A 27,912-nucleotide genomic window follows, 5' to 3' on the forward strand; every position below is an offset into this window, starting at 1 on the left:
AACTTATTTATCTTTTAACTGAAAGTTTGTATCCTTTCACTGACCTCTCTCAAATTACCCCCCCCACCATTAGTCTACTCTGTTTTTTTTTAATTGAGGTATAGTCAGTTTACAATGTTGTATCTAGTCTACTCTGTTACTATGAATTCAATTCTTTAGATTTCACATATAAGTGAGATCATACAGTATCTATTTATATCTCTCCATCTCTATTAAGCTAGAGTTCACACTCATTTCTCCGACTCTAATTCATCATTTTTACACTTTTCCTCTTGCTTATCTGTAACTTCCCTCTTCAATAGTGAGAAACCTGTCTCCCACTGAGCATCCACCATCCATTTACTCATTTGTTCAACCCCAGTATATATGTAAAGCAGGCTTAGAATTGTTAGCCCATACCTCTGTGTGAAACACATTTACCGACTATAGTTCCTTTTAGTCTTAAAATTTCTAATCAAAATATCATTTTCCAAAGTTGGGTGATTTTGGAAAGTTACTAAATTTTTACACCTGCCATTCTCCTTACCTGCATGGGTGAGGTGGTATCATTAATTTGTAATATAGTTAGATTTATTTGTCATCATTTCTCTTTTCATCCTGGGATATCCTGTCATAACTGGTACATTTGTTTGTTTGTTAAACAAAGTTTAACTTGCATATAATCAAGTTCATTCATTATGATTTTAGTTCTGTGGGTTTGACGAATGCCTAAAATCTGTTTAGTTTTTTTTTTAAAAAAAGTGTTTTTGTGTGTGTCATTTCTTGTAGATGTCTTTATGCCAAATTTGTAGCAGTCTCTTTTCCCTGTCTGAGTTGTTGCTTCTCATCTATTGGGTGTTTGGTATTAACATATGTTTATTAGAATTGAGTGAAGTTAAGTCTCGAATTCTAGGGAACTTTCCTAGGAGTAAAGTACATGAATTTCATATGTAGGTTTTGATACCGATTTTGTCAATGTAGATACTTTTTCCTTTGGTTACTGTTTGCGGTTTAGTTGGTAAAAATATTTGAAGTTTGAGTACAAGATTCATAATCACTGTGCTTTGGAACACTAGACCAAGTGTGTCAAGGAAGAACATCTAGCTGATGATTACTCTTAGCATGTGGATTATTTCATTTTCATAGGACAAGTGGGATGCTGTGTTATTTAGGTTATAAGCCAGAGAAACGGTTTTCAATTACCTTAAGTAATCAAAGTTTATTATGGGAAAATAAGGGACACAGAAATCTCAACTGCTACACGGCAAGGTGTAAGTAAGACAGAGAGTGGCTGAGGGAATGAGTAGTCATTTAGGGAACCAGGGAGCTCTGGGTTATCTTGTTGCAGTCTTAGCAGCAGGTGTCCTTGGCTCAGTCCCTACTGCAGAGGTCCTCAACCGGAGGCTATATATAAGAATCGTCTGTGGGACCCTATGCCAGAAATGTTGAGCTAGTTACACTCTTCTAGGTATGGAGATTCTGGCCTTATTATTATTTTTTAAAGCTCTACAGGTGATTCTGATGAATATTTCTGCTCTAGTGTTTTGCTAGATTCAGGGTCTGCTTCTTCTGAATTAATGCTATTGACTAATTTAAACTGTGAGAATACTAGGTTGCATGCATCTTTTCAAGTTAGAGTTTTCATCTTTTCTTGTGATATGCCCAGGAGTGGGATTGCTGGATGGTATGGTAGCTCTATTTTTAGTTTTTTAAACAACTTCCATACTGTTCTCTATAGTGGCGGCACCAGTTTACATTCCCACCAACAGTGTAGGAGAGTTGTCTTTTCTTCACATTATCTCCATCATTTTTATTTGTACACTTTTTGGTGATGGTCATTCTGAGTGGTGTAAGGTGATACCTCATTGTGCTTTTGATCTGTATTTCTCTAATAATCAGTGATGTTGAGCATCTTTTCATGTACCTGTTGGCCATCTGTATATCTTTGGAGAAATGTCTATTTAGGTCTTCTGCCCATCTCTTGATTGAGTTTTTGCTTTTGATACTGAATTGTATATTTTAGAAATTAATCTCTTTTTGGTTGCATCGTTTGCAAATAATTTCTCCCTTTGTGTAGGTTGTCTTGTTGATTTGTTTATGGCTTCCTTTGCTGTGCAAAAGCTTTTAAGTTTAATTAGATCCCATTTATTTATTTTTGCTTTTATTTCTTTTGCCCTGGGAGACTGCTCTAAGAATATATTGCTACGATTTATGTCCAAGAATGTTTTGCCTGTGTTCTCTTCTAGTTTTATGATGTCAACTCTAGCTTGAAAAATTACATGCATCCCAATGTTTATAGCAGCACTATTTGCAATAGCCAAGACATGGAAACAACCAAAATGCCCATCAACAGATGAGACGATTGGTTTAAGAAGGTGGTGTGTGGTACACAATGGAATATTACTCAGCCATAAAAAGAATGAAATATTGCCATTTGCAACAACATGGATGCCCTTAGAGAATATCTAAGTGAAGTAAGTCAGACAAAGACAAATTCATATGATATCACTTACATGTGGAATCTAAAAAGTAACACAGTTGAATCTATATACAAAATAGAAACAGACTCACAGACATAGAGAGCACACTTACTGTTACCAAAGGGGAAAGCAGGGGGTTGGGGAGGGAGTATGAGATTAACAGATACAAACTACTATACATTAAATAGATAAGCACCAAGGATTATTGTAAAACACAGAGAACAGTATTCAAAATCTTGTAATAACCTATAATGGAAAATAATCTGAAAAAATATATAACTGAATCACTTTGCTATATACCTGAAACTAACACAATATAGTAAATAAACTGTATACTTCAATTAACAATAAACTGAAAAGTAGAAGGCAGGGAGCTGTCTATTCAATTATCTAGTTTCCATCTCTGCTTTGTATAGAATTCTTTGACTCCTAAGGCTACTGTATCAGCTATTGGCCAGCCCATAAATGAGTTCTTCTTGGGTTCAGACCCCCATTCCTATTCTAGTCAGCTGTGACCAGATTGAAAGGGTTATTTGGCATTATGTCTTATATTACCATACTTGGTAATACTTGTCTCAGCATTTGACTGTGGTGAGGAGGTAGTACAGAAGTGGGTAGTGGAGAAATACCTATGGGTAAGGATTAGAAGAGGCTTTTCTGTGAGATAAAAACTAAGTGGAAATCCCAAATGCTGTGAAGTTGTTTGGGAGAGACATTTCCAGTTAGAGGGAATATATGGTTAAAATATAGTGAAGACCGTTGGTGGAGGCTAGGACTACATCATACAATCTTATGGGGCTGGTAAAATAGTTTGGGTTTTATTCTAACTGTATTGGGAATCCATGTGAAATGGCAGAGAGAACTCAAAAAATCTGATTGGGTATTAAAATGTTCATAATAAAATAAACATTGAATGAAGAGCAGTGATTTAAAGATAAAAAGGTCCTTAAAATATTTCAAAATTACATTGCTAGTGTTGAATTTGGTAATTTTTTCAAATCTCAGTTCAATTTTCAATTCTTTCAAAATTTCAAGTGTTGTTTTTAAACAACTGAATTAAGGTATTTTATGTTATGGAATTGGATAGTCTGTCAGTTTGTCTGTCATTTGGCATAGTAATAAATGGTTGGTTTCTACATAGAAGTTAATCTGGATGTATTTATGAAATACATGGTAGCATTTCACTAAGAATTTTGGGGAATAAAAAATAAGTGCAAATAAACTCTCACCAAAGTTCGGATGAGCCAACATCTAACGGGGCTTCTGGATTCAGCTTAATGATTATAGCCAGCATTTATGAAGCCTTTACTATACGTCAGGCATTTGCTCTTGGATTTCTCTTTTAATACAACAACCACATGAAAAAGCTGAGGCTTAGGTTGTTTGAGGTCACGAAGTTTGTGCTTGTGTTTCCACCAGTTGGCTCCACAGTTGGAGCTTTTAACCACTGTTCCATCCATATTGCTTCCCATACAAAGTTTTAAATAATTGAATATCCTAGATTATTAAACATATATGTTCATTTGAAAATAAAATGTTAGGAAATAATTTAACTTTTAAAACAAATTCATTTCATGGAGTTTGACAGTGTAAGACCAATAAAGGCAAAATAATCATTAAAAAATTGTAAATATGTGAAGTTATAGTTGTTAGCCATGTGTGTTGCATAAATTATACAGTGCATGTTTCAGTATGTAGCTCTTGTAATTAAAACACATCTTCAAGCATAAGAACTTTCAGTAGCTCCCCATTTTCTGTCTATATGGAAAGTAAGGGAACTCCTTAATGTAGGAGTCAAGGGGTCACTTATTCTACTCCCCTTCTCTACTATGCAGTTGTTTGTTTCATGCAGCTGGAATTGTCATTTCTACTTCTATGTTTTTGTTCATAGCTTCCTTCTGTTTGGAAATGCCCTGCCTTCTTCTTCTCTGGTTCTACATTAAGACTTAAGTCTATTTTTCTTCCCAGCATTTTTCCTTCTTCAGAACTCTGAAATCCCTCCTTAGGCATTGTGTTTATCTCACCTTGTTTTGTTTAACTGTTTCCCCAATATAGATAAGGCTCTTGATGAAAATGGCTGTCACTGATACCTTTTTTAGTGTGTTATATACACAAGGAGCTCGATAATTACTTGTTAGTGAAAAAAGGATAAAAAGCTATATAACAGTATCAGTAATGTTTTTTAATAAACATTTTCATTTTGTTCATCTTGTCTCATAAATCTTAAGTTTATAATCTGATAATTTATATCCTTGTAGAAACTTTTGGTATTTAATTTCACCATGAAATGAAAGGTTGGAACTCTGAAAGGAGAAAGTGTATTTTGTATTGATCTGTATAAATAGCAAGAATAGGATCATAGTAATTTATATTGTGAATATTTAGAAATTGCTATTCCCTTGACATTTGATATATTTAATTATTCATACTTCAAATCAGGTTTCTTGAATACCTTATATTGGTTTTAAAAATTTATTCTTTATAGATTTGACTTATACTTCCTTTCTAAGTTTGGAATGTACATGGGGAAAGCTTTTAACTTCAGCTTGTTTGTACTGTTTATTAGTGTTTTTCTACCTTGAACTCTTATTTAAAAATTTTAAACTGTCTGTGAAAATTTCCTTCCTCAGTTGCCACTTTATCGTTCCCCTATTTAGTATTAAGTTGAGGAGCACTGATTTTAGGAGAATTATTTATTAAAAGTAATTGAAATTATGCTAACAGTCTAGATGGAAGTTAAACTTGCCTTGTTCTTAATTATGGGCTAAAGAGAATTTGGTTTGCATGTCATGTGCAATCCAACTTTCTGGATGTGGTTTTTTTTTTTTTTGTCTCTTCATATTTTTAATATATTTATGTATACTTTTAGTAGTTTTTAGAAATGTGACTATTGATGCTAGGTCATGATAATGTATATTGGCATTTTCAGCATTTAAAGTTTCTTGCCGCATTTTAACTACCGTTTAGAGTCTAGACTTCTTTTTTAGCTCATTGTTGCATGAGCTTCCTTTCCTTTCCTTTGTCTCCCTAGACAGTTTGTTCCTAGGCAAAGACACTTTGTTTTTTAGTACTTGGCCCACATAGGGGGTGGGAAAGAAATGTAACTAGGATGCTAGTGCCTTTTTCTAGATAATCACTAAAGAATGTGTAATCTAAGTGTTCTTCATATTTGGGTGGCATTGCCTGCATGTCTAGGTGGTAGGGCATGGGTTTTGGTAATTAGCTTTTCCCCTAACTGGGCCCAGTGAGCCCCTGTTGTATATGCATTGCCTGCTGACTCCTCTCTCTGTCACACAGATCTGGAGATGAGAATTTTCCTCAAACCCCAGCTTTGTCTAGCTGGAGGAGCTTTGTCCCAGGAGAATGCATAATTTAGGTGTCATACTTGCCAAGTATGCTTGGTGTTTATTTTTTTAGATTAGTTTTACTTTCCTACTGCAGACTGTTGAATTGGGAGAGAAACCTAATTTTTTGTGGTGTTCCTGTTCTGGATTAACAAAAATCAGTGTATTCTTAGAACTTATATCATAAAACAGTACTCATGACCACTGTTTATTTTTCTGTGTGCCATGTAGTTATAAACAGAAGATTGAGTTGATTTAGATTTTAGTTTCTGTCCATAGATGTTTTATAAGTTTATTGGTGTTTTGTAGTTTGAAATGCTGGATTTCTAGAGATGTTGAAGCCATGAGAAAACAAACGTGTATGCCTGTGCATATATTTTAATTTTTACTTAGAAAGCAGTTTGAGTTGTTAGAAAAGTACATTAACACTTTGCAAGTATCCATTACATAAATTGTCTTAAATACATACATGTAATTTTTTTAGATATGTGTAATGTTTTGAATTTGGAAGCAGAAAGTATGGTTTTCCAACCATTATTATGTTAATTGACATAAATTTTCACATATTTAAATTGTTAACTGGAAATGATGTGATACACTGACCTTGTGTCTTTGTTGAGTATCAGGCAGAAATCTAATGAGTAAATAAAGTGCCCTTAGTATACAGAATAAGGTGGTATATTTTGTGGATGTCCATGATATTAAGCAGGTATAAAAGATTGGAGGTAGAGGGAGAGAGAGAATAATCAGCACTTTCTAATTTATTGATTTTTCATTTTTATTATCCTATGAATTTCCATAAACTGAAGATTTGTCTAGATTGTCTTTGTTTTATTGAGGCAAAATTCAGATAATATAAAATTAGCCATTTTAAACTGTATATTTCATTGGCATTTAATACATTCACAGTGTGGTGCAACCACCACCTATATCAAGTCCCAAAACATCCTTATAATCCCCAAAGAAAACCCTGTACCTATTTAGCAATTACTCCCCATTTCCGCCTATTGTTAGCCACTGTTGGCCATGAATCTGCCTTTTGTCTCTGTGGATTTATCCCTTCAGGATATTTCATATAAATAGAACCATACAATATGTGACCTTTTGTGTCTGGCTTCTTTCACTTAGGATGATATTTTCAAGGTTAATCCGGTTTGTAGCATTTATCAGTACTATTCTTTTTTATGGCAAAATAGTGTTCTATTTTATGTATATAGCACATTTTGTTGTCTTTTCATATGTTGGTAGATATTTGAGTTGTTTCCATTTTTTGGCATTTGTGAATGGTGCTGCTATGAATATTTGTCCACTTGTACACAAGTATTTGTTTGAATACCTGTTTTCAGTTCTTTTGGGTATTTACCTAGGAGTGGAATTGCTGGATCATATGGTAGATCTATGTTTAATTTCTTTAGAAAATACCGAAGTGTTTTCCAAAGTGGCTGCACCATTTAACAGCCCCAGTAACAATACATGAAGATTCTAGTTTCTCCACATCTTCTTTGATCACTTGTTACCTTCTTCTTTGTTTTAGTCCTCTTAATGAGTGTGAATTGGTATCTTACTGTAGTTTGATTTGCATTTCCTAATTGCTAACGGTGTCAGTTGAACATTTTTTCATGTGCTCGTTGGCCATTTGTATATATCTTTGGAGAACTGCATATGGAGGTTTTTTGCACATTTTTAAATTGGGTTTGCCTTTTTGTTGACTTGTAAGTGTTCTTTATGTATTCTCACTATTAATTCTTTATCAGATGTATGATTTGCAAGTATTTTCTCCCATTTTGTAGGTTGTCTTTTCACTTTCTTGACAATATCTTTTCATGTATAAAAGTTTTAAATTTTGATAAAGTACAGTTTTATCTATTTTTTCTTTTGTTGCTCATACTTTTGGTGTTAAGGTATCATTGGCAAATCTGAGGTTATGATTTGCCTCTGTATTTTCTTCTGAAAGTTTTATAGTTTTCAGCTTTTACATTTAGGTTATTGATCTGTTTTGAGTTAATTTTCGACTGTGGGATGAGGTAAGCGTCCAGCTTCATCATTTTGCATGTACATTTCCAGTTGTCATAGCACTGTTTGTTGAAGATGCTGTTCTCTCATTGAAGTGGCATAGATATTTGAATCTGTATCTGGACTGTCAATTCTTTTTTTTTTAAATTAGATTTAAAAAATTGAAGTATAGTTGATTTACAGTGTTTCAGGTATACAACAAAGTGATTGTTATACATATATATATTCTTTTTCAGATTCTTTTCTGTTATAGGTTATTACAAGATATTGAATATAATTCTCTGTGCTATACAGTAGGTCCTTGTTGTTTATCTATTTTTATATATAGTAGGGTGTATATGTTAGTCTCATACTCTTTATTTTTCCCTCTCCCTTCTCCCCCCTTTCCCCTTTGGTAACCATAAATTTATTTTTTAATGTCTGTGAGTCTTTTTGGTTTGTAAATAAGTTCATTTTTATCATTTTTTAAAGATTCCACATATAAGTGATATCATATGATAGTTTTCTTTCTCTGTCTGATTTACTTCACTTAATATGGTAATCTTTAGGTCCATGCATGTTGTTGCAAATAATATTTCTTTTTTATGGCTGAGTAATATTCCACTGTGTGTGTGTGTGTGTGTGTGTGTGTGTGTGTGTGTGTGCGCACACCACATATACATATATATATATATATATATCCCACATCTTCTTTATTCTTTCATTCATTGATGAACATTTAGGTTGCTTCTATATCTTGGCTATTGTAAATAGTGCTGCTGTGAACATTGGGGTACATGTATCTTTTCAAATTAGAGTTTTCTCTGTATATATGCCTGGGAGTGAGATTGCTGGATCATATGGTAACTCTATTTTTAGTTTTTTAAGGAACCTTCCTATTGTTCTCCATAGTGACTGCACCAATTTATATTCCCACCAACTGTGCAGGAGGGCTCCCTTTTCTTCACATCCTCTTCCAGCATTTGTTATTTGTAGACTTTTTAATGATGACCATTCTGACTGATGTGAGGTGATATCTCATTGTAGTTTTGATTTGCATTTGTCTAATGTAGCGATGTTGAGTATCTTTTCATGTGCTTGTTGGCTAACTCTGTGTCTTTGGATAAATGTCTGTTTTGGTCTTCTGCCTATTTTTTGACTGGGTTGTTTGTATTTTTTTTTTTTTTTTTAATATTGACATGTATGGTCTATTTGTATATTTTGAAGGTTAATCCCTTGTTGGTTGCATTGTTTGCAAATAATTTCTCCCTGTCTGTGGGTTGTCTTTTTGTTTATGGTTTCCTTTGCTAGGCAAAAGCATGTAAGTTTGATTGGGTCCCATTTGTTTATTTTTGCTTTTCCTTTTCTCTAGGAGATGAATCCAAAAAAAATATTGCTGCATGGACTGTCAATTCTATTCAGTTGGTCTGCATGTCTGTCGTAAAACCAGTACCACACCGTTTTGATCACAGTAGCTTTGTAGTTAAGTTTTGATATTAGGAAATGTGAATCCTCCATCTTTGTTCTTTTTCAAGGTTATTTTTGCCATTCAGGGCCCTCTGAACCTCCATATGAATTTGAGGATCAGCTTTTCCATTTATACAAAAAATAGTGGTTGAGATTTTAATAGAGATTACATTGAATCTGTAGATCGCTTTGAGAGTATTGCCATTTTAACAATATTAAATCTTTCAATGCATGTACACAGATTATCTTTTCACTTATTTAGATCTTTGTTATTTCAGCAATGTTTATAGTTTTTAGTGTATATGTCTTTCACATCCTTGGTTAAAATTATTGCTCAGTATTTGTTTTGATTCTGTCATAAATGAGATTGTTTTCTTAATTTCCTTTTTGGATTGTTCATTGCTAGTGAGTAGAAATACAACTGCTTTTTGTTTTTTGATCTTGTATCCCTTATTAGCTCAGTTGGTTTTAATGTGGATTCTTAAGGATTTTAAAAAATCTCACTTTCCCTTTTTATCATCCAACATAAAACAACTATTAAGTTCTTATCCAGGAGATATGGGTAGCCCTGAAAAGAGCCTTTGGTTTGGACTTGACTTCTTCAAGTTCCTTAAACTAATGTAGGCCACTACTTTCCCTTAGCTTATGGTGGCTCTCTGACTTTCTGAGAGCAGCATGGCCTGGCTCTTTGGCAGGACACTGCCCTGAGCGATGGTAACTTTGCCCAGGAGCTTGTTCAGTTCCTGGTCATTGAGGATAGCCATTGGCAGGTGATGCAGGATGATGCGTATCTCCTTGTTGCAGGGCCTTGTTGCCTGCCAGCTCCAGGATCTTGGCCATCAGGTACTCCAGCATTGCTGTTGGGGCCACCTGCCTACCACCTCAGCCCACTCTGCATACCCTTGTGGAGAAGGCACGGTATATGGCCCATGGGTAACTGGAATCCTGCCCAAGGAGAGTGGATTTTGGCCTGGGCCTGAACTTTGCTGCCATGTTTGCCTCATTCAGACATTATGACCTCAACTACTACATTGCAAATAGCTATCCTAGGATTTTTTTAATATATAAGATCATGTCATCTGTGGATAGTGATAGTTTTATGTCTTCCTTTTCCATTTGGATGCCTTTCTTTCTTTCTTTCTTTCTCTTTCTTTCTTCCTTCCTTCCTTCCTTCCTTTCTTTTTCTTTCTTTCTTTCCCTTCCTTCCTTCCTTCCTTCCCAGTTTCTCTGGTTAGAACTTACAGTACAATATTGACTAGAAGTGGCAGAAGTTGGCATTCTTGTCATGTTCCTAATTTTAGGGGGGATGCTTTCAGTTTTTTACCATTGAGTATGATGTTAGTTGTGGGTTTTCTCATAAATGCCCTTTCATTAGGTCAAGGAAGTTTTCTTCTATTCTGAATCTGTTTTATCACAAAAGGTTGTTGGATTTTGTGAAATGCTTTTTCTGCATCAATTGAGATGATCATGTGTTTTTCTTTTCTTTTATTAATCTGGCCTATTACACTTTTATTTTCATATAGTGAACTACCCTTGCCTTCCTGGGATAAATCCCACTTGGTTGTGGTGTCTAATCCATGTTTTTGGATTTGGTTTGCTAGTATTTTGACATCTATATTCAGAAGGGATATTGGTTTATGGTTTTCTTTTCTTGTGATATCTTTGTCTGACTTTGTTACCAGAGTAGTGCTGCCTTATAAAATGAGTTAGACAGTGTAATCTACTCCTCTGTTTCTTGGATGAGTTTGAGAAGGGTTGGCATTAATTATACTTGAAGTGTTTGATAGAACTCACCAGTGAAGCCATGAGTAGGCTTTTCTTTGTTGGCAGGTTTTGATTGTTGTCTTGGTTTCTTGTTATACGTATGTTCAGATTTTGTATTCTTGAGTCAGTTCTGATAGTTTGTGTTTCTAGGTATTTATCCATTTCATCTAGTTTATCTAATTTGTTGGCATGCAGTTGCTCACAGTATTCTTATAATCCTTTTCATTTTTTAAAGGTCATTATTACTGTCTTTTTTTAATTTTTTTTAAAAAAATTGAAGTACAGTTACAATGTGTCAATTTCTGGTGTACAGCACAATGTCATGCATATACATATATTGATTTTCATATTCTTGTAAACTGGTTTTTAAATAGAGCTTTACATTTTTTCTTGCCTTGGTATGTTAACATACCTCTGTTTATACAACATGCTTCAAAAGGTAGAGGACTAGGAAACAAGTGAGAAGTACAGCATCCAAAAGTGTCTGGGTATTGTCTTCACTTATACATCAATTCCAACAGAGTTGGGTTCATCAGACTCCCAGACCACATCCCCACTATATCAGTTAGAGAAACATTTGAGTGAATGATTACTAACAAGAAAATGTATCACAGGTCTAATTTTGTGTAGTGCTAAACTAGCTTGTGCCTTTCTGAATCTTGTGGTGTAAGGTTTATTTGATGCAATTTTATATTTTTGAATCTTCCCCGTGCTTGCTTTTAGCTGTACTTCAAAATAAAAATTTATACTTTCATACATTTTCCTGCATTAATATACCTGAGTTATGTTTATACCCAAGAAAGAAGGGTCTACAATCTTGCTAATTTAAGAGTATTCTCACCCTTTGCAGGATATATTATTGGCAGCCATATGAACATATCAATGTGTAAATTAAGAATCTGGAAATGTGGGAAAGTCAGAATTTTAATGTGGATTTGGAGGGAGTTAAACTCTTCTGGTTTAGTTAGTGAGTGACTATATGAAATAACTCTTATCCTTTAGTGTTGTTTCAGAAAAAATGGGACAAAGTGGTCAGCAGTGCTAATAGGAGGTATTTTGCGTGTGCATCTGCAGTGTTTTTTACTTGATCCCAGTGAGAATGATAGTGTATTTTGAGTGTGACTGAGAACTATGTTATTTGGTCAGGAAAGATGTTAAGAGATAGTTGCCTCAAGACTCATTAGGAAACTGGGCTGTGTGACAGTGTCTAACATTGAATGAGTATTTAATAAATGTTTGGTTAAATGGATGGATCAGTAAAAACAAACTTAACTATAGAACTAAAATATGAAAGAGGCTGAGATTAACTAAGCTAATGTTAGCTCTTTAAAACAAGCTACATTTTCAAATATAGTAATAGGACTACTATACTGAATGTAAAAGTGTTGCGAGGGCCAGGAAGAGAATTATTCCTCTTCTTGGAGAGAGAGCTGTTGAAAATTGTGAAAAAGAAAAACCTGTGTTTATTACAAAGGTAATTCAGGTGCATTATAGGAAATTAAGAAAATATAAATATGAAGCTGAAATAAAGCATCTGTGATCCTAAAATAACTTTTCTTAGCTTTTTGTCTATGCCTGTGTATAAAAATGGGGTCGTTATATGTGTGTGTGTGTGTGCGCGCGAGCGCGCGCACGCGCGTGTATAAAGAGACAGAGAGAGCGCGCGCTTTGTAGCCTGTTGTATTCCCTTAACCATAAATCTTCTAACAAGTACAACTTTCGGTTGAAATGCTGGGGATTAGGAATCCTGCTGGAAGATTTCCTGTGTAATTAATAGTCTTAAATGGCTAACTGGATGTACTGATTAGCTTTTCCTATATGAGATAGATGGTATTGAATTTTTATAGCATTTATCTAAAGTAAACATTAGTAAATATTAATAAAAATGTCATGCATGTCTGATCAAATCAGATTATTTTTACATTTTTAGTAGTTTATCAACCAGTATTTCTCCAACTTTTTTTAGTTCAAAATTTAAAATGTTACTATGAATGAACCAGGAGGACTCTAGTATATTCTAGATTATGAGAGAGAGTTGAAAATGGAATGGAAATGTCCTGTTTAGAGAGAAAATGTATTTACTATCTAAAATTCTATCTAGTATGGACAACATTGACAATAAAATTAGGTTGAAAACAAAAAAAACACAAATAGAGATTAAATTGTGAAATAAAACACTCAGTTTATATGTTAGGAATTTTGGAGGAAGCATAGCGTTTGGAATGTAAGAATATGAAGTAAAGGGTAGTTTTGTAATCAAGGAGATAAGAAGTGAAAGAGAAGGAAGCCTCCTTTGTAATTAATCTGAGGCACTTGGAGGATTTATGGTGCTATAGTTTGGTCACTAACAGAACAGAAACCAATGACCACAAGGTTTGCTTCCAGGAGATGGAAATCTGCTGATATTGTTAGGGTAGCAGGCAGTGTAAGATGAAGAGACTTGCATGTCAGGGGATCAGCATGAGAGTTCTGAGCAGAGTTGGTGATCCCAGGGTAAAAGCTGTTTGCAGTTAGCCCTGCCAGGGTATAGGCAGCCCTGGGCCCCTTCTTGTTAATTGAAGCCAGACAACTCAAGTCTACAGATGCATCCTATTGCCAAGTGGGGCAGAATCAGATACTTGACAAGACGAGATACCTGGAACTGTTTAAATGAGGTGAGGTGGTTTCATGGGTTGGCTGGGGGGAAGCTATTTAGGGTTTATAGGAAGAAATAAAATAATTGTCAATGAAGTGCTTTTATTTGTCGGGTTTAAGCTTGATACTTTCTTGTATACTCTGATTTAGGCTTTTTTAGTTAAGCTTTCGTGGGGGTAGAGGGGTCAGTTCTGAAGTTTTATTAAGCACATCAGTGATGCTCTTGAATGTGGCTTTTGAACCAGAGATTGAGGCACACAGGCAAGACTCTTGAATCTTGGTTGGTAATTATGAGTTTGGTTCCTGTTATCTAATCATCCTGGTCAATCCCTCATTCTTCTGAGGCTTCAGATGACTCTCCAAGATAATATTTGAGAATAGAGGTCAGAACAGTAATTTCATAATAACTACTTTGGGAACATACATAAACAGCAAACCGGAATTTTAAAACCTTCTGCTAAAAATAACACACATTAAAAAATCAAGTTTTAGTAAGGAATTATATTTCTATTAAAAGTAGTTACTATTGATTGCCAGATGACTGGGATCTATTAATATTAACATCTCTTTACATGGCAGTTTAATTTAGTGAAATTGTGCTGATAACTACAGAACAATTTAGTATTCATTATTGTTTCTGTCTTCCTTTATAGAATGAAGTCCTGCGTTGTCCTATGTTTATACACACCTTTCTTCCCATTGTAAAAATACTTAGTTACTAAAAAAAGGATTAGAATGTATAGAGATGACCAAAATAAGAAACAAGTAGCCATAATTTGACAACCAGAAATAACTGCTGACAAAAACATTGGTTTTATATTGTTGACTAAGTTAGGTTGTTTTGCCTAAATATAATATTCTTTCCAAAGATTTTTAACTTAAATTTTTAATGAATTTTAACTAAAACAGTGTAAGTGAGATCCCTGAAGTGCATGTGCAGCTAGCAGCAAGTGGCTTAGCTTTCTTTGGGATAGGAGTATCAGGCCTAGTTACTCTTGTTGTTGTTGCTTTGGTTTTTTTTTTTTTTTTTAAATTGAAGTATAGTTGATTTACAGTACTGTGTTAGTTTTAATGGTGAACAAGTATGAGAGAAAAAGATTGTAAGTACCGTACGTTACTCGAAAGAAGGGTGTCTGTTTGGAACTGTAATGATAAATCACCAAATAACCAGTAGTAGTAACTAACATGGCTTGGTGATTGGTAAGTTTATTAAAGTAAGTCTCCACTTAAGCAAGACACAGGAGTGTACTTTTTATAAACTGGAAATATAATGTATAAACTGGCAATGAAGGGATGATATTAGAAGAGGAGCTAACTGCGCATGGAGTAGAACATCCCTGCAGTTCAGAGGCAGACCAGCATTGCCATTTATTAGCTGTATGAACTTGAGGAGACTTTGTTTTTTAAATTTCTTTGTAAGCTAGAGATAATAACTGTATCACATGATTGCTATGACAGTTAACCAAGAAGAACATTTTTAAGGAACTCAGTGCTGTGCCTGTCACATTGTAGGTACGCTGTAAATTCTGGTTTTTCTGTCCTTGTTTGCACTTCTTTCTTCCATATTATTGCCTCCTTTTAAATTGAACATCAAGTATATCTAAAGTAGCTGAAAACTGTGCTTTTGTTACCTTCTTCATGGTATTTGCTTAACATATTTTTTCTTTTTGAAATAAAAAAATTTGGTCTGGTCTTTTTCTGAACTTACAGATGACAGTTACTGATGTTCAAATTGAGGTTTACTTTTCATTCTGAATTACTTTAAACCAAAGTAACTTTGGTTGTTATATCCCCATTTATTATAATTATTGATTATTAATCACACATGTTTTAAATTTTATTTTATTTGTCATCAGGGTAGAATATAATCATGTTCATGCTTGTATGCTGCTGCAGCAAACAAGATTGTTAGAAAGGCTATAATTAATAGATGTTTAAAAGTTGCTTTTATGTCCTTAGATGAAAGCTATGCTACCATTAAGAAATGCTAGTATATTTAACTATCACTCTCCTTTTTAACTTGAAATATTGGCTTGAGTTCTATAGAACTAGCTATAGGATTGTTAACTTGTAATACATGTTTAATGTGAATGTGTAGAGAAAATCTTAGAAACTGTTTATCTTCCAAATAATGCACTCTCAGATTCACGCTGTTTGCTATCTGTTTGGGTAAAATTCCAAAAGCATACCTGAGTGTTGACTTTCCCATGACATTAGTAGAAGGTTTTCTTTGTTGGGAAGTATAAAAATATGATTGCTATTGCCTAAGGTTATATTTCATAAAGTGAGTGCATTGATGTATATGAGGTATTGGAGACTCCGAATTGGGAGGCCTAGAGATGATTAAAAAGGAGGCAGTAATAGCTGCTTTCAGTTATTCTTGGAGTGGTTTTTATTTGATGTCTCCGTTTTCTTGTAACTCATCTTGTTTATAATTACTGTAAATGCAAATTTTACCCCCAACCACTGAAAACTAATTGCTCTAATGTTACTGATTTCTCATAATCACCAAATACATTGATTGGTATTTTTTCTATTCTCATCATGCTCATTCATTGTAGATCATTGGATTCTGCTAATCTTGAAGATCTTACCCCTTTGCCTTCCTTGTACTGTATTTTCCCCTCTATCTCTTGGGCTGCACCTCTTTTCCCTCCCTCATTGTCTCGACTTCTTACTTATATACCCCAGTGTCTGTATTCGTTAAGACTCAAATTTTTAACGTTAGTGTTGTCATCATCTGTCTGTGCATACTCAGATGGTTCCTATCCATTCTCTTGTCTTTTGCCACCTTAATTAAGTGACTCTGAAATCTGTTTCTGTCCTTAATCCTATTTTGTCTGCACTTTAGACTCTTATTCTTTACCAGTTGGATATCTGTACCTAGTTGCTTAATTATCTTCTGTTACTTTCAGTGTGTTCAAGTCAAAGTCTTCATCTTGGAACAAACTTCATGAGCCTTAATTCTGTCACTGGTAGTGGTACTATCACTTGTCTAGCTCTGAAATTTAGTCAACATTCTTTCATTCACACCCCTCCAGTTTATTTAGGCACAGAGTTCTGTATTCTAATTTTGCTGAACACAATTTGGGAAATGCTGGCTTGTAAAATTAAAGTTGGCTGAGTGGTTATCTGTCTATCCATTGAACTGGCCTAAGTGTAGAGGTTTTTGGGAGGGAATTTTTATTTCTTTAATTGTTTGTGTGTGTGTGTGTGTGTGTGGTGACTGTGGTTTAAAAGAAAGTGCCAGTGGCATTTTCTAAGGTCTCTTAAAGGTGCTAGTGCCTGAGCATGGCTGAGGCTCTCAGAATTTTTCTAGTATGATCTCCTGGGAATGGGAGAGGTTCTCCTTGGGTTTAAACCCAAGTATTCTTCAATCTGGGCAGTTTTTACACTAACACATTTGTTTCAGTGTTTGGCAGTTTAGCGAAAACAGTTCAAAGGGATATGGAAAGGGTTTGGCAGAGTGGAAGTACACAATATACCTCAGCTTCCATGTTTAACCATGTCCCTTAGTTTCCAAACTTAGATTTTCCCCTAAATTATCAATCTCAGAACTCCTTGGAAAGCCTTTTATCTTGATAGCTGTTAGAATCGACTTTTTCTTTTCTGCATGTCTGATACCTGGCATGCCCATCTCTCAGTCTACATTAGGTGTGTTTTCTTGGCTAGTTATCAAGGAAGAACTTGCTGAGATTCTTTTGTTTGCATCTTATGGTTGCAAAATCAAAAACATAATTCTTTAGATGGATGAGCTGGCACATGCAGTACCAACGCTTAGTGAAAGAAGGAAACAGGCCTCAAACATGCCACAACAAAAGTACAAAAATGAAAATTGCATTAGATTATAGTTAATTACTTCATAAAGCAATCTGATTTCTCTAGGTTGTCTGTTACATGATTGCTGAAGAAGTCAGTGAAGAATACCTCGAGTCCTTGATAGAACCCCCCCCCCAAAAAAAACTATTGAAAGGATTATATTTTGTTCAATGGGGAAGAATTATAAAGAAAGATATTAATAAAGAATTTAATGTCCTTTTTTCTGGATCATTCTTTTCTAGAATGTTTCTGTATTCTCTGATTCTATCTGCCAGAAATTCAGTGATGGATATTACACCTTTATGGAAGGGAAGTAAAAGGGAGAAATCCCTTCCTGGTAACAGGGAAGTCTTGTTAGATTGTTCCATATGTATCCCAGTACTCTAATATATATTTTATTAATCAAATAGCAGTTCTCAGCAGCTTGGTTTTATTTGTTTTAACCTAGATTATTGACGTAGGTATTGTCTTAGGTTTAACGGTGATTTGTTGTTTGTTGGGTTTAGTTTTTATAGGCTTTCTTTCCATGTCACTAATATCAATAAACCTGTATCTGCAGCATCATGGTATTATAGGACTGCACTATCTTTTTTTACACTTTAAGTGCTTGGATAGGTAGTACATGTGCATGGTGCAAAATACAAAAGATACCAACGGTATACAGTGAAAAGTAAAGTTTCCCTCTACTCTTAGTTTCCTTGTCAGGATGGGACTATTATTTATTTCTTTTGTGTTTGTCCAGAGGAATTCTACATAAATACAAATCAGCATGTAGTCATATATAATATATATGCATACCCCAAAATGGCAACAAACTGTATCTTCTGTACCATGCTTACTTTTTCCCCTCAATTAAGAATTCTTCCATAGAGTGTCCATAAAATTTTGCCTCATTGTTTTCTAGTTGCTGAAATTCTATTTTATGGATCTACCATAATTTGTTTAACTAATTTCTTCTTTGGTGGATGCTTAGATTGTTTCAAATCTTTGGTTATATCAGTTTACATATATGTACTCATATTACACGTTACATTTGATGTAGTCCACTGGGCCTGATCCACTTTTTTTGATCGAACTCTGCAAGTGAAAACTCTTAGAGAAGAAAAAAAATCTGTATTATCTGTATTACATAGAATAGGGTGAAAATGTGGTAATGTCTACAAATCTGTTTTGTGGTAAAAATATATGAAAAGTGAAAATTCTAATTTTTTATCCTAAATGTTTATTTTTTATTTTGTTTTGTTTTTCAATTGAAGTATAGTCAGTTTACCATGTTGTGTCAATTTCTGGTGTACAGCATAATGCTTCAGTCATACATGTATTAAACTTTCATTTTTTAGCAATTGCCTGAGAAGTATTTCCTTGGGTGAGAAGTGTTATCCTATTCCTGATTCTTTCCAATAAGGCAAAGTTGTTTTATTTTTCCACAAATTATGTTTTTGGATTTGGTACCAAATTATCCAGATTCGCTAGTATCAACTGACTGGTTGTAACCCAAAGAAACATTAAAAAAAAAGTTAGCTGCAATTGGAAGAAAATAATGATTCCTGGTTAGATAAGTATTGTGGACCCAACTTTAAGTTTGGGCCACTTTAGGTTGTTGCTTTTTGTGCCCCAGATTCATCTCTCCCCACTAGAGTACTTGAACCCTGTATTAGAGGATAAATATGGTGTATCTTCTTGAAGCCTCCATTTAAACTGCAAATAGGAGCATGGGAGTTTTGAAATTACTACGGATACTGTATTGTCATTTAGTCTATTGCATTCCTATGAATTTTTGTACTGAAACAGAAGATTTAAAAGAACTGAGTTTGTTTATCACCCAGTTTCTTCCTTCCCTCTTTTCTTTTCTTTCTTGCAAAATAATTTTTTAAAATTGAAATATGGTCAGTTTACAATGTCAATTTCTGATGTACAGCATAATGTTTCAGTCATACATAAACCTACATATATTTGTTTTCATATTCTTTTTCATTATAGGTTACTACAAGATACTGAATATAGTTCCTTGTGCTATACAGAAGAAACTTGTTTATCTATTTTATATATAATAGTATTTGCAAATCTATCCCCTCCTCACCCATTTTCTTTGAATCTGAGTTCCTTTTCCTTTGTCATTAGGGTTATTTGAGAGGAAAAGCTGAAGAGGCACTGGTTGAAGTGAGAGGCTCAAAAGACTTAAAAATAAACTTATGTAAATTTTAAGAACCAGTGGATCACTTATGGCTTCAGAGTAGTTGGGAGGTAAAAATTCTGCATTTACATATTGCTGACTTAAAGATGATGTGATTTGTTTATGTATTGAAAATCTTTACTTATAATCCATCCAAAAGTCTATTAGCTGCATTGATCCATATATTCATTCATGTAACATGTGCCCATGAACTCCTTTATGGCAGTGGCCTCATGTTTTAGTGTGTATCACAGTCACCTGGAGAGCTTGTTAAACGCTTGTTAAAAACTCCAGATTGCCATCCCCAGAGATTGTGATGACCTAACAATCTCTTTTTAAAATAAACACATCAGATAATTCTGGTCTGTAGACTACTTTTTGACTATTATAGGAAAAAGATTATGATTGCTGAAAGGTTGAAAAATCATACCCCATTAGTTAAAAAGATTTAGTGGCAGGAGCATATAAGATTCTTCAGAATTGTGAGTAATTTAAAATAGTAGCATAATATAGCGTAATAGAGTTGGTTTTGAAATTGACTTGTCTACTGTAAAGGCCAATAGATAGTAGTTGTTTGCTAAACATTAGTAATGGATAACTTATGACTGGCACTAATACTCATCATGTTGCTATTCCATGGTCTAAATAGAAAATACGTATCTTAAAAGTCAAAATACATTTCTCTTAGACATTAAAATTGCTTTGATTGAAGAAATAGAATATTTTGAAATGCCAAATATAATTGAGATCAGGCATTAAATTTTCATTTTTATCAAACAAAGGATGAATTAAACTACTTAACCTTTTAAAATATTATTTCGAGAGTGGTAAGATTGTGGTGAAATAGGCATTGTTCATGCATGGTGCAATTTTGGATAACATTTTGAATATATGTATTGAAATCTTGAAAAGATTTATATTGATTTACATAGTAATTCCATTTTTGAGAATCTCAAAAGGAGATAACTTAAACTATGGGGATAGAGGTACATATTACAGAATTATTTTATAATATCACAAAAAATTGGAAAGAGCCTAAACATCTTATATTAATGTTTAAGGAAGCAGTGATCCATTTACACAAATAAATATTATGTAGTCATAAAATATCTTTAAAAATTTATGATAAAGGGGAATGCTATAATGTTATGTAAATAAGAGCAGGTTACAGAATTGTGTATCATTTTTAGGAGAATGAAATTTGGAAAATACTAATTTTGGTCATTTTTGTAATTGTGGAATTGTTTTTCCCCCTTAATATGCATTCCCCCAATTTTCTGTACTGAGCGTATTTTTTTAATAATGAAAAAGTAGCAAGCCAAAATCAATGTCTTGATCTTAAAAAAGAGTTTAGGTAAGATACTATAGCCAGGCACTCTCAAGGGATTTAGTGGCATTAGTTAATAGGGATAGAGAATATGTTCATAAACAAAGAATAGGAGTAGGAATAGAGACTCCAAATTAATAGACTGTTTAAGGGATCAGTACTAAACCTATTTTCAGATTACAGTTTTGTAAATGACCTGGAGGGAGAAATAGACTGTGATCCTCCAAATCTGCAGCCTTTTTAGTTTTGAAATGCCAATGGAGTTGGTATTAATTATTTGAAAATTTTGAGACTTGTATACAAAGTGGATGGAAAAGTAGCAATGATTTCCAGTTGGTCAGTATGAGTTGGTTGGTACGCACTAACGACTGTTCATTTGGATAGTTAGTTGCCCCTATGATTTGGTATTCAGAACTACAGAATTTAGTCAGAAATATAAATAAGTTCTTATAATGTTTAAATAAATCAGTGGGTAATAAGGAAGTCAAGATATTTGGATTTGGCCTAACACTTTGAGGTTTATATCAAGGAGAACAACAGTGTTCTTCACAGCAAGGTTTTTTGTTTGTTTAGTTTGATGCAGTATTGCTCTGGATAGGTTTTGGGTCATATTCAGTGTGACAATTCTTGTGTTCTTGTGTTCCCAAGGGCGTATTATTTTCTGTGTAAGGAGTCTTGTCATAGATACATAAGAACAAACAGCATCCCTTGAGATGTATTTAAAATAAGGCACTTAGTTTTATAAATAGCATAGCAATAAATTCCAAGTATGTAGTCACAGTACGGCATCAATAATGAGAGAAAGGATTTATGGAGAACTGAAATGTTATTTTTTTAGATTAAGTGAGATTATTATAGTTGGTAAGCCTTCTGAGAAACACTGTTCATTGCAGTGAGATGTAGTTCCCAAAAGCTGGTCTTCAACAAAATTTTTCACTGTTCTGCTTTGAAATAAATGTCAGAACATTGTGATGAGCGTGGTTTCATAGTACTGCTATATTTCTTCAATTTTAAAATGTACATTTCCCCACATTTGAACATTTCTGAAATTGAGATGTGTTTTTACAATCAGTGGCATCTTAAAATCATTGTCAGTTGTGAAATAGTTGTAACTGCCTTTACATACTTGAACTCAATAATTAATCCTGCTAGTATAGTTAGACAGTAGCAACCCATTGATGTTTCAGTTAACATACCATTTAAGGGCCATTTATGGAAGAGGTGACCATGCCTGGGTTGTCTTCTGAAACCTGTAAGTTGCATCTTCTGGTGATATCTTTTCATAAGATCAGGAAAGGTATGGCATCAAGACTTGGGCATTATGTGTCAGTTGCTTGGAGAGACCCAAGGCAATAGAATTAAGGTACAATGAAGGTATCACTTAAAGAAGAATATTAAAACAGTTGTAGCAGTTGGTTATTCTTTACCTTACCTATATGAAATAGTTTGACCAACACTGGAAGGCTTCTCCAACCAAAAATGTCTTTCCTACTGGGTTGTCCTGGTGTCTGAAATTTTCATCTTTTAGCCATTCTTTGGATTTAGGGTATTGACAGTTTTAAGTGCCATGATATCAGGTATCACTCTTTTGTATTGCTGTAACTCCAGCATCCCTCCCATTTCCTGGCAAATAAGTAGCTGTCCCATAAATATTTATTCAGTTAACAAATGAAAGGAAATTAAAACATGATTGGTCATAGTTAACCTTATGATATCATAGCTTATAAAATAACTAGTAGAAAATGAAGCTGTATGGTAATTGAAACACAGCTCAAGATAAAATTATAGGAAAGGTAAGTGATAGAACTAGGATGGAGAATGATTTTCAGACTTTTTGAAGAGTATTCTTTCCCCTTTTTAATGAACCTACTTCATGTCAGAAAGTACAGAATATTGTGCAAGACCGTAGTTGTTCTTTATAACATGTTGATTGATAAAATATATGATTAAAAAAAGGTGAAGGAAACTTCATCAGTTCTTTTAAATGAATATGAATTTCTTAGTCTGTAATTAATCTTATGTTTTTCTAGACATTTATTTTATCTCTAGATAAAGTTTAGTATGCATATAAATTTGTGGAGTCCTTGGGGTCTAAGGCCCTTTTTTGCTTGGCAACCATTGATCTGGACTTGATAACTTGAGTGTGGTTTGTAGGCCAGCAAATGTTGCTGTCACCTGGGGAGCATATTAGAAATGCAGGATCTCAGGCCCTACTCCAGACCTCCAGGATCATAATTAGCATCTACTAAGAAAAAAAACAATTTTATTTTTGAATAAGCATTAAGTTAGAATATGATGCACGCCACCCGCAATAAACATAAATTATAAGTAGTGTTCAAGTAAGAGGACTTAATAGCAACATTTGTCACACACAGTTCATCCTAAATTCCCTTGGTAATTGAGGTGATCATATGTATTAGTTAATTGGTTTATCCAAAGGAAAAATAAACTTATATTTTTATGACAGGTGGCAGTTTTGCAACTTACGGCTGGCCCTCTGAAGTTAGGCTCCTAACCTCCCACAGAAACTGGCATGAAGGAGTGCTGTCTCCCTTGTTGATCCACATTTCAGAGATGGCTGTGGGTCTTTGAGAAAGGTGGTCCCGGGTTACTGGTTAGAGGCTTTTTTTTTTTTTTTTTTTTTAGCTTTTAAAAAGATTTACATACATTTCAAAGAGAAAGAATTTACAATTAAAAATTTTGTAAAGAAAATGCTAAGAAAAGTGTGTGTAGGATGTCTCCTCTCTTATTGTTTATAGGGAGAATTAAATCTCTTATTTTTATTTGCCCTTAAACTGATGAGTAACTTGATCCAGCTGCTTCAGTGGGCATTTTATCAGTGTTCTAGTAAAATTGAAGATGTGCATAATCTATGATCCAGCACTTTTACTTTTAGATAGATTCCGGAGAAGCTCTTTAACACATGTTCATGAGAGACTTGTGGCATTGTATAATAACAGTGAAGCATTGGAAACAACCATAATGTCTGTAAACCAGAGAATGAGTGGATAAATTTGGGTATACTCATACATTACAGTACTATACAGCATTGATAATGAGTAAATTAGAGCTACATCTATCAAGATGAGTTTTTAAAAATAATGTGACTAAAGCAAGTTGCAGAAGAACATGTATAGTATATTTATATAACATGTAAAAACATACAGAACAAAATAATTTTATCTGTGATTATATATATTAGTAAATGAACAATGCAGCGATGAGCACCAGAATCAGAAAATGGTTACCTTGGTTACCTTAGGTGGGAGGTGCATAATCAGGAAGGGATTCAACCGTATCTTTAATAATTTATTTCTTAATATAGGAAGATCTTAAGTAAATAAGAATGTTAAGATAATTTATTTGGGCAGTCAATCCATGGGTGTTTGCTATATTATTATCTAGATTCTTTTATAATGTTTAAATATTTTATGATTAAAAGTTTAAAAAGAGAGAGAGCCAGAGAAAAGGGGGCCAGAGAAATGGGTGATAGCTGGGGGGATATCAGTTTGCTAGTATTGCATATTTGCAGGCTAATGGTAATGACCTACTAAAAAGGGCCAAGTTAGTGCAGGAGACTGGGACAGTTGTAAGACCAGAGTCCTTTAGTAAGAAAAACAAAGTGGGATCCAGTTCAGAATCAATTTGTTTGGCTTTTGATAGGAGCAATGACAATTTGTTGAAACAGGAGGGAAAGCAGAATAAGTGGTAGGAAGGGGAAGTAGTTCTCTTCTGAATTTACGGTGACTAACGTTCAGGTTTGCCTGGAACTGAGGTTTTCCAGGATGCAGGACTTTCAGTGCTAAAACTGGGAATGTCCTGAGCAAACCAGGATGGTTGGCCATTCTACTTCTGCTTGTTTTTCCTTGACGAAGTGAAAAACATGATCTTCTCCTGGGGTAGGAAGGGGATATGGTTTAAGGTAAAAGGACAAGCTATATGAAGTAGTTCTCTGTCTTAAAGATAGGGGACCAAATTCACTAGGTTGTTGTGGTATGATTTTTGAGCTTTGTTTGTTAAGGGTCTACTGAAATTTTATGGGTATAATTTCAAAGTTCATATGGCTATGTTTCTTTACAGTCTCATTCAGCTGTTCAGGTGGAGGTGCTGTATTAAGTGGAAGGTTGGTTTTAACAATGATTGGACTGTGACTGAGGAAGAGGAGCAATGGAGGGAGGCCATAGACAAGGGAATGATTATAGTGATAGACTGTCGCATCTTAGGATGGGGATAAGAAGTGAAGAAGAGAGGATTAACGACAGTTGTAAAAATGACTCCAACAAATTTCTTGAAGTGAACTGGAATGATAGAAAGTGAAGATGGTGGGATGCTTGAAATTGAGATTTTTAAGGTGGCGTCATTACTGATTATTGATTTGATGATGGGAATAGGGGGCTGGAATGAATGGAAGAAAAGGTCATTGGCGTGTGAATGATCACTCCATGGATGTGATTTTAATGATTAAGGCAGATTTTGGTGCTCTAAATAATATTCACTCAGTTATTTTCTTTTCATATGCTAATAGTTTACTGTTTCTTATTTTGTTTAATCATTGCCTCAAATTGTAGATTGTATCGTTCTCAAATGAAGACAGTTGTAAATATAAAAGTAAATGGACAAAAGGAGATTTTGTTTCATCATTACTTGTCCTTATCATATAGCATGCTAGTAGAAACTTTGTAGTTGGTTAAGTTTTAAACATTAACATCCAAAATGATGGTCCACTTCCCATTAAGCTATTTTGGTCACAAATACTTTCAATGAGGACTTCATGGCATGAATGGTTAACTGTACTACATTGCTTTGCCAACTCCAGTTTTCCTCCTTCTCTTTTTATAGGACCGCAGCTGAATGCACAGCTTGAAGGTTGGCTTTCACAAGTACAATCTACAAAAAGACCTGCTAGAGCCATTATTGCACCGTAAGTTTTAAGGGTCTTTGCACATGATCTTTTGTATGTTAATTATTAATAAAGAATGAATATGTATAGATTGAGCTAAAAATTAAAAATCACATGCTTTGTTGAACTGAAGAAATCATATTCATTAAATGTCATTCCTGTGGTCTTCACTTTAACTCAGGGATAAAGGAATCGGCCACTTCATTTTCTCAGATGTAGTAATTTCAAAATTTATTTTTGGTAATAAAACTGATTTTTAAAGCAGAGAGCTATTTACGTTAGGTAAGCTTTGTGATTTCAGTGGTATTTGGTACAAGTGAATAAGTTCTATTTTAAACATTAAAAAGATATACTTTAATCACATAATTTTTAACTTATAATAAAAAAGATGCATTAAGCATAATATGGTGCAAAATGGAGTAGCAACCAGATTTTTTGGGGGAGGGGTAGTTTCTGTTTTTTTTATGAAGAAAATCTGACTATTTTGTCTTTCTGTACAGAAGGCTTTTTTAAACTGCAAGCTAGCAAACATACAGTTAATTATGTTTCTGTATATGATATGAATTTAGTTAATTTTGACCTGGTAAATGTTGGAGTTTGTGCTATTTCTCTCACAGCAACATATTTTATGTGACTTCTGTTGAGTTAAAATTGGTACTCTGATAAATAGTAAACAGTGAATATAATAATAGCAACCACTTACTCAACAATATGAGAATTAAATGAGTAAATATAAAGAGCTTACATTAATGTTTGGCACATGGTAAGTATTCCCTAAATGTTAGGTATTTCATGTGCCAAACATTTTGTTAAATATTCTCTATGATCTAACTTGATCTCATGTAATAGACACAGGATGCTGACCAAACTACTTAAAAACTATGTGACATACAAATTATTTAATCTCTTGTGCCTTTGTCTCATTGATAAAATTGGAATAATAATAGTACCTCCATATAGTTTTTTTGATGATTAAATGAGCTGATCTGTATAAAACTTTTAGCATAATGACTTGCTGTTTATTTAGTCATTCAGCAAACATCTTCCAGTTTAAATGCCAGATACTCTTCTTTGTGCTGCTTTTTGAGTAAATCAAAATTGCTTCTCTCATAGTACATTTTACTCTCATGGTTGCATTTCAGTACTTGGGGAAGACAGACCATAAACAAATAATTCTATTCTGTGTCAGGTGCTGATGGGTGCTAAGAAAAATAAAGCAGATAAAGAGGACTGAGAGTTACAGGATGGGTTGGGAGTTGGTAGTTTGTGTAGGATAGTAAGAAAGGTCTCCCTGATAAGGTAACATTTGAGCCTAAATGATGAGAGAAGTTATGCAGATACCCAGGGAAAGAGGGTTTCAGGCTGAGGAACAACAAGGACAAAGGCCCTGGGGCAGGGTATGCTCAGTGTGTCTGAGGAAAAGCAAGGAGGCCAGTGTAGCTGGGGTGCCTGTGTGGGGAAGAGTAGTGGATGAGATAGGCAGCAGGGGCTAGATCACACAGAGGCTTTGTAGGAGATCTGACAAACTTTGTTTTTTATTCCAAGGGATGTGATGAGTAGTGAGAAGTTTTGAGCAGAAAAGTGACACAATCTAACTTAGGTTTGACAAGGATTACTCTTGCTGTATGGACTTTCTGTTTTGTGGGAGCAAGGAGTCCAATTTGGAGGCTTATTATAGTAGTAAAGAAAAGAGAGTGACATAATGGCTTTGTCTGGGGGCTAGTGGTAGAGGTGATAAGAAGCAGTGTACTAGATATATTTCGAAGGTAGGACTGATAAAATGGAAGAAGAGTCCAGGATGACTTATTTAAGTTTTAGCTTGTGGAACTGTAAGGATGAAATTGCTTTTATACTAGTTAAAGGAAAAAGCAAGAGTGGATGTGGGGAGTGGATTTTAAGTGTGTATATAGAACCTAAGGTTTTATTTTGTTAATGTTGAGATGCCTATTAGGTATCTAAGTGGGGATTTCTAATGGGCGGCTAGATATATGAATCTGGAGTACAGGGATGAAGGGCCAGGCTCTTTTGGTGTA

General features: G+C 34.3%; 1 protein-coding gene across 8 annotated transcripts in view; it reads left to right on the forward strand.

The window, feature by feature from the left end:
- MEMO1 (mediator of cell motility 1) overlaps nucleotides 1-27,912 on the forward strand; it is a 116,515-nt gene that overhangs the window by 19,104 nt on the left and 69,499 nt on the right. For all 8 annotated transcript variants that reach the window (XM_064494627.1, XM_031466813.2, XM_031466814.2 and 5 more), the window contains one exon: nucleotides 25,819-25,900. In XM_064494627.1, coding sequence (XP_064350697.1) covers nucleotides 25,819-25,900 — 82 coding nt within the window. The remainder of the gene's footprint in view (nucleotides 1-25,818; nucleotides 25,901-27,912) is intronic.

This window comes from Camelus dromedarius, chromosome 15, assembly GCF_036321535.1.
Source record: "Camelus dromedarius isolate mCamDro1 chromosome 15, mCamDro1.pat, whole genome shotgun sequence".
Classification (NCBI taxonomy): domain Eukaryota; kingdom Metazoa; phylum Chordata; class Mammalia; order Artiodactyla; family Camelidae; genus Camelus; species Camelus dromedarius.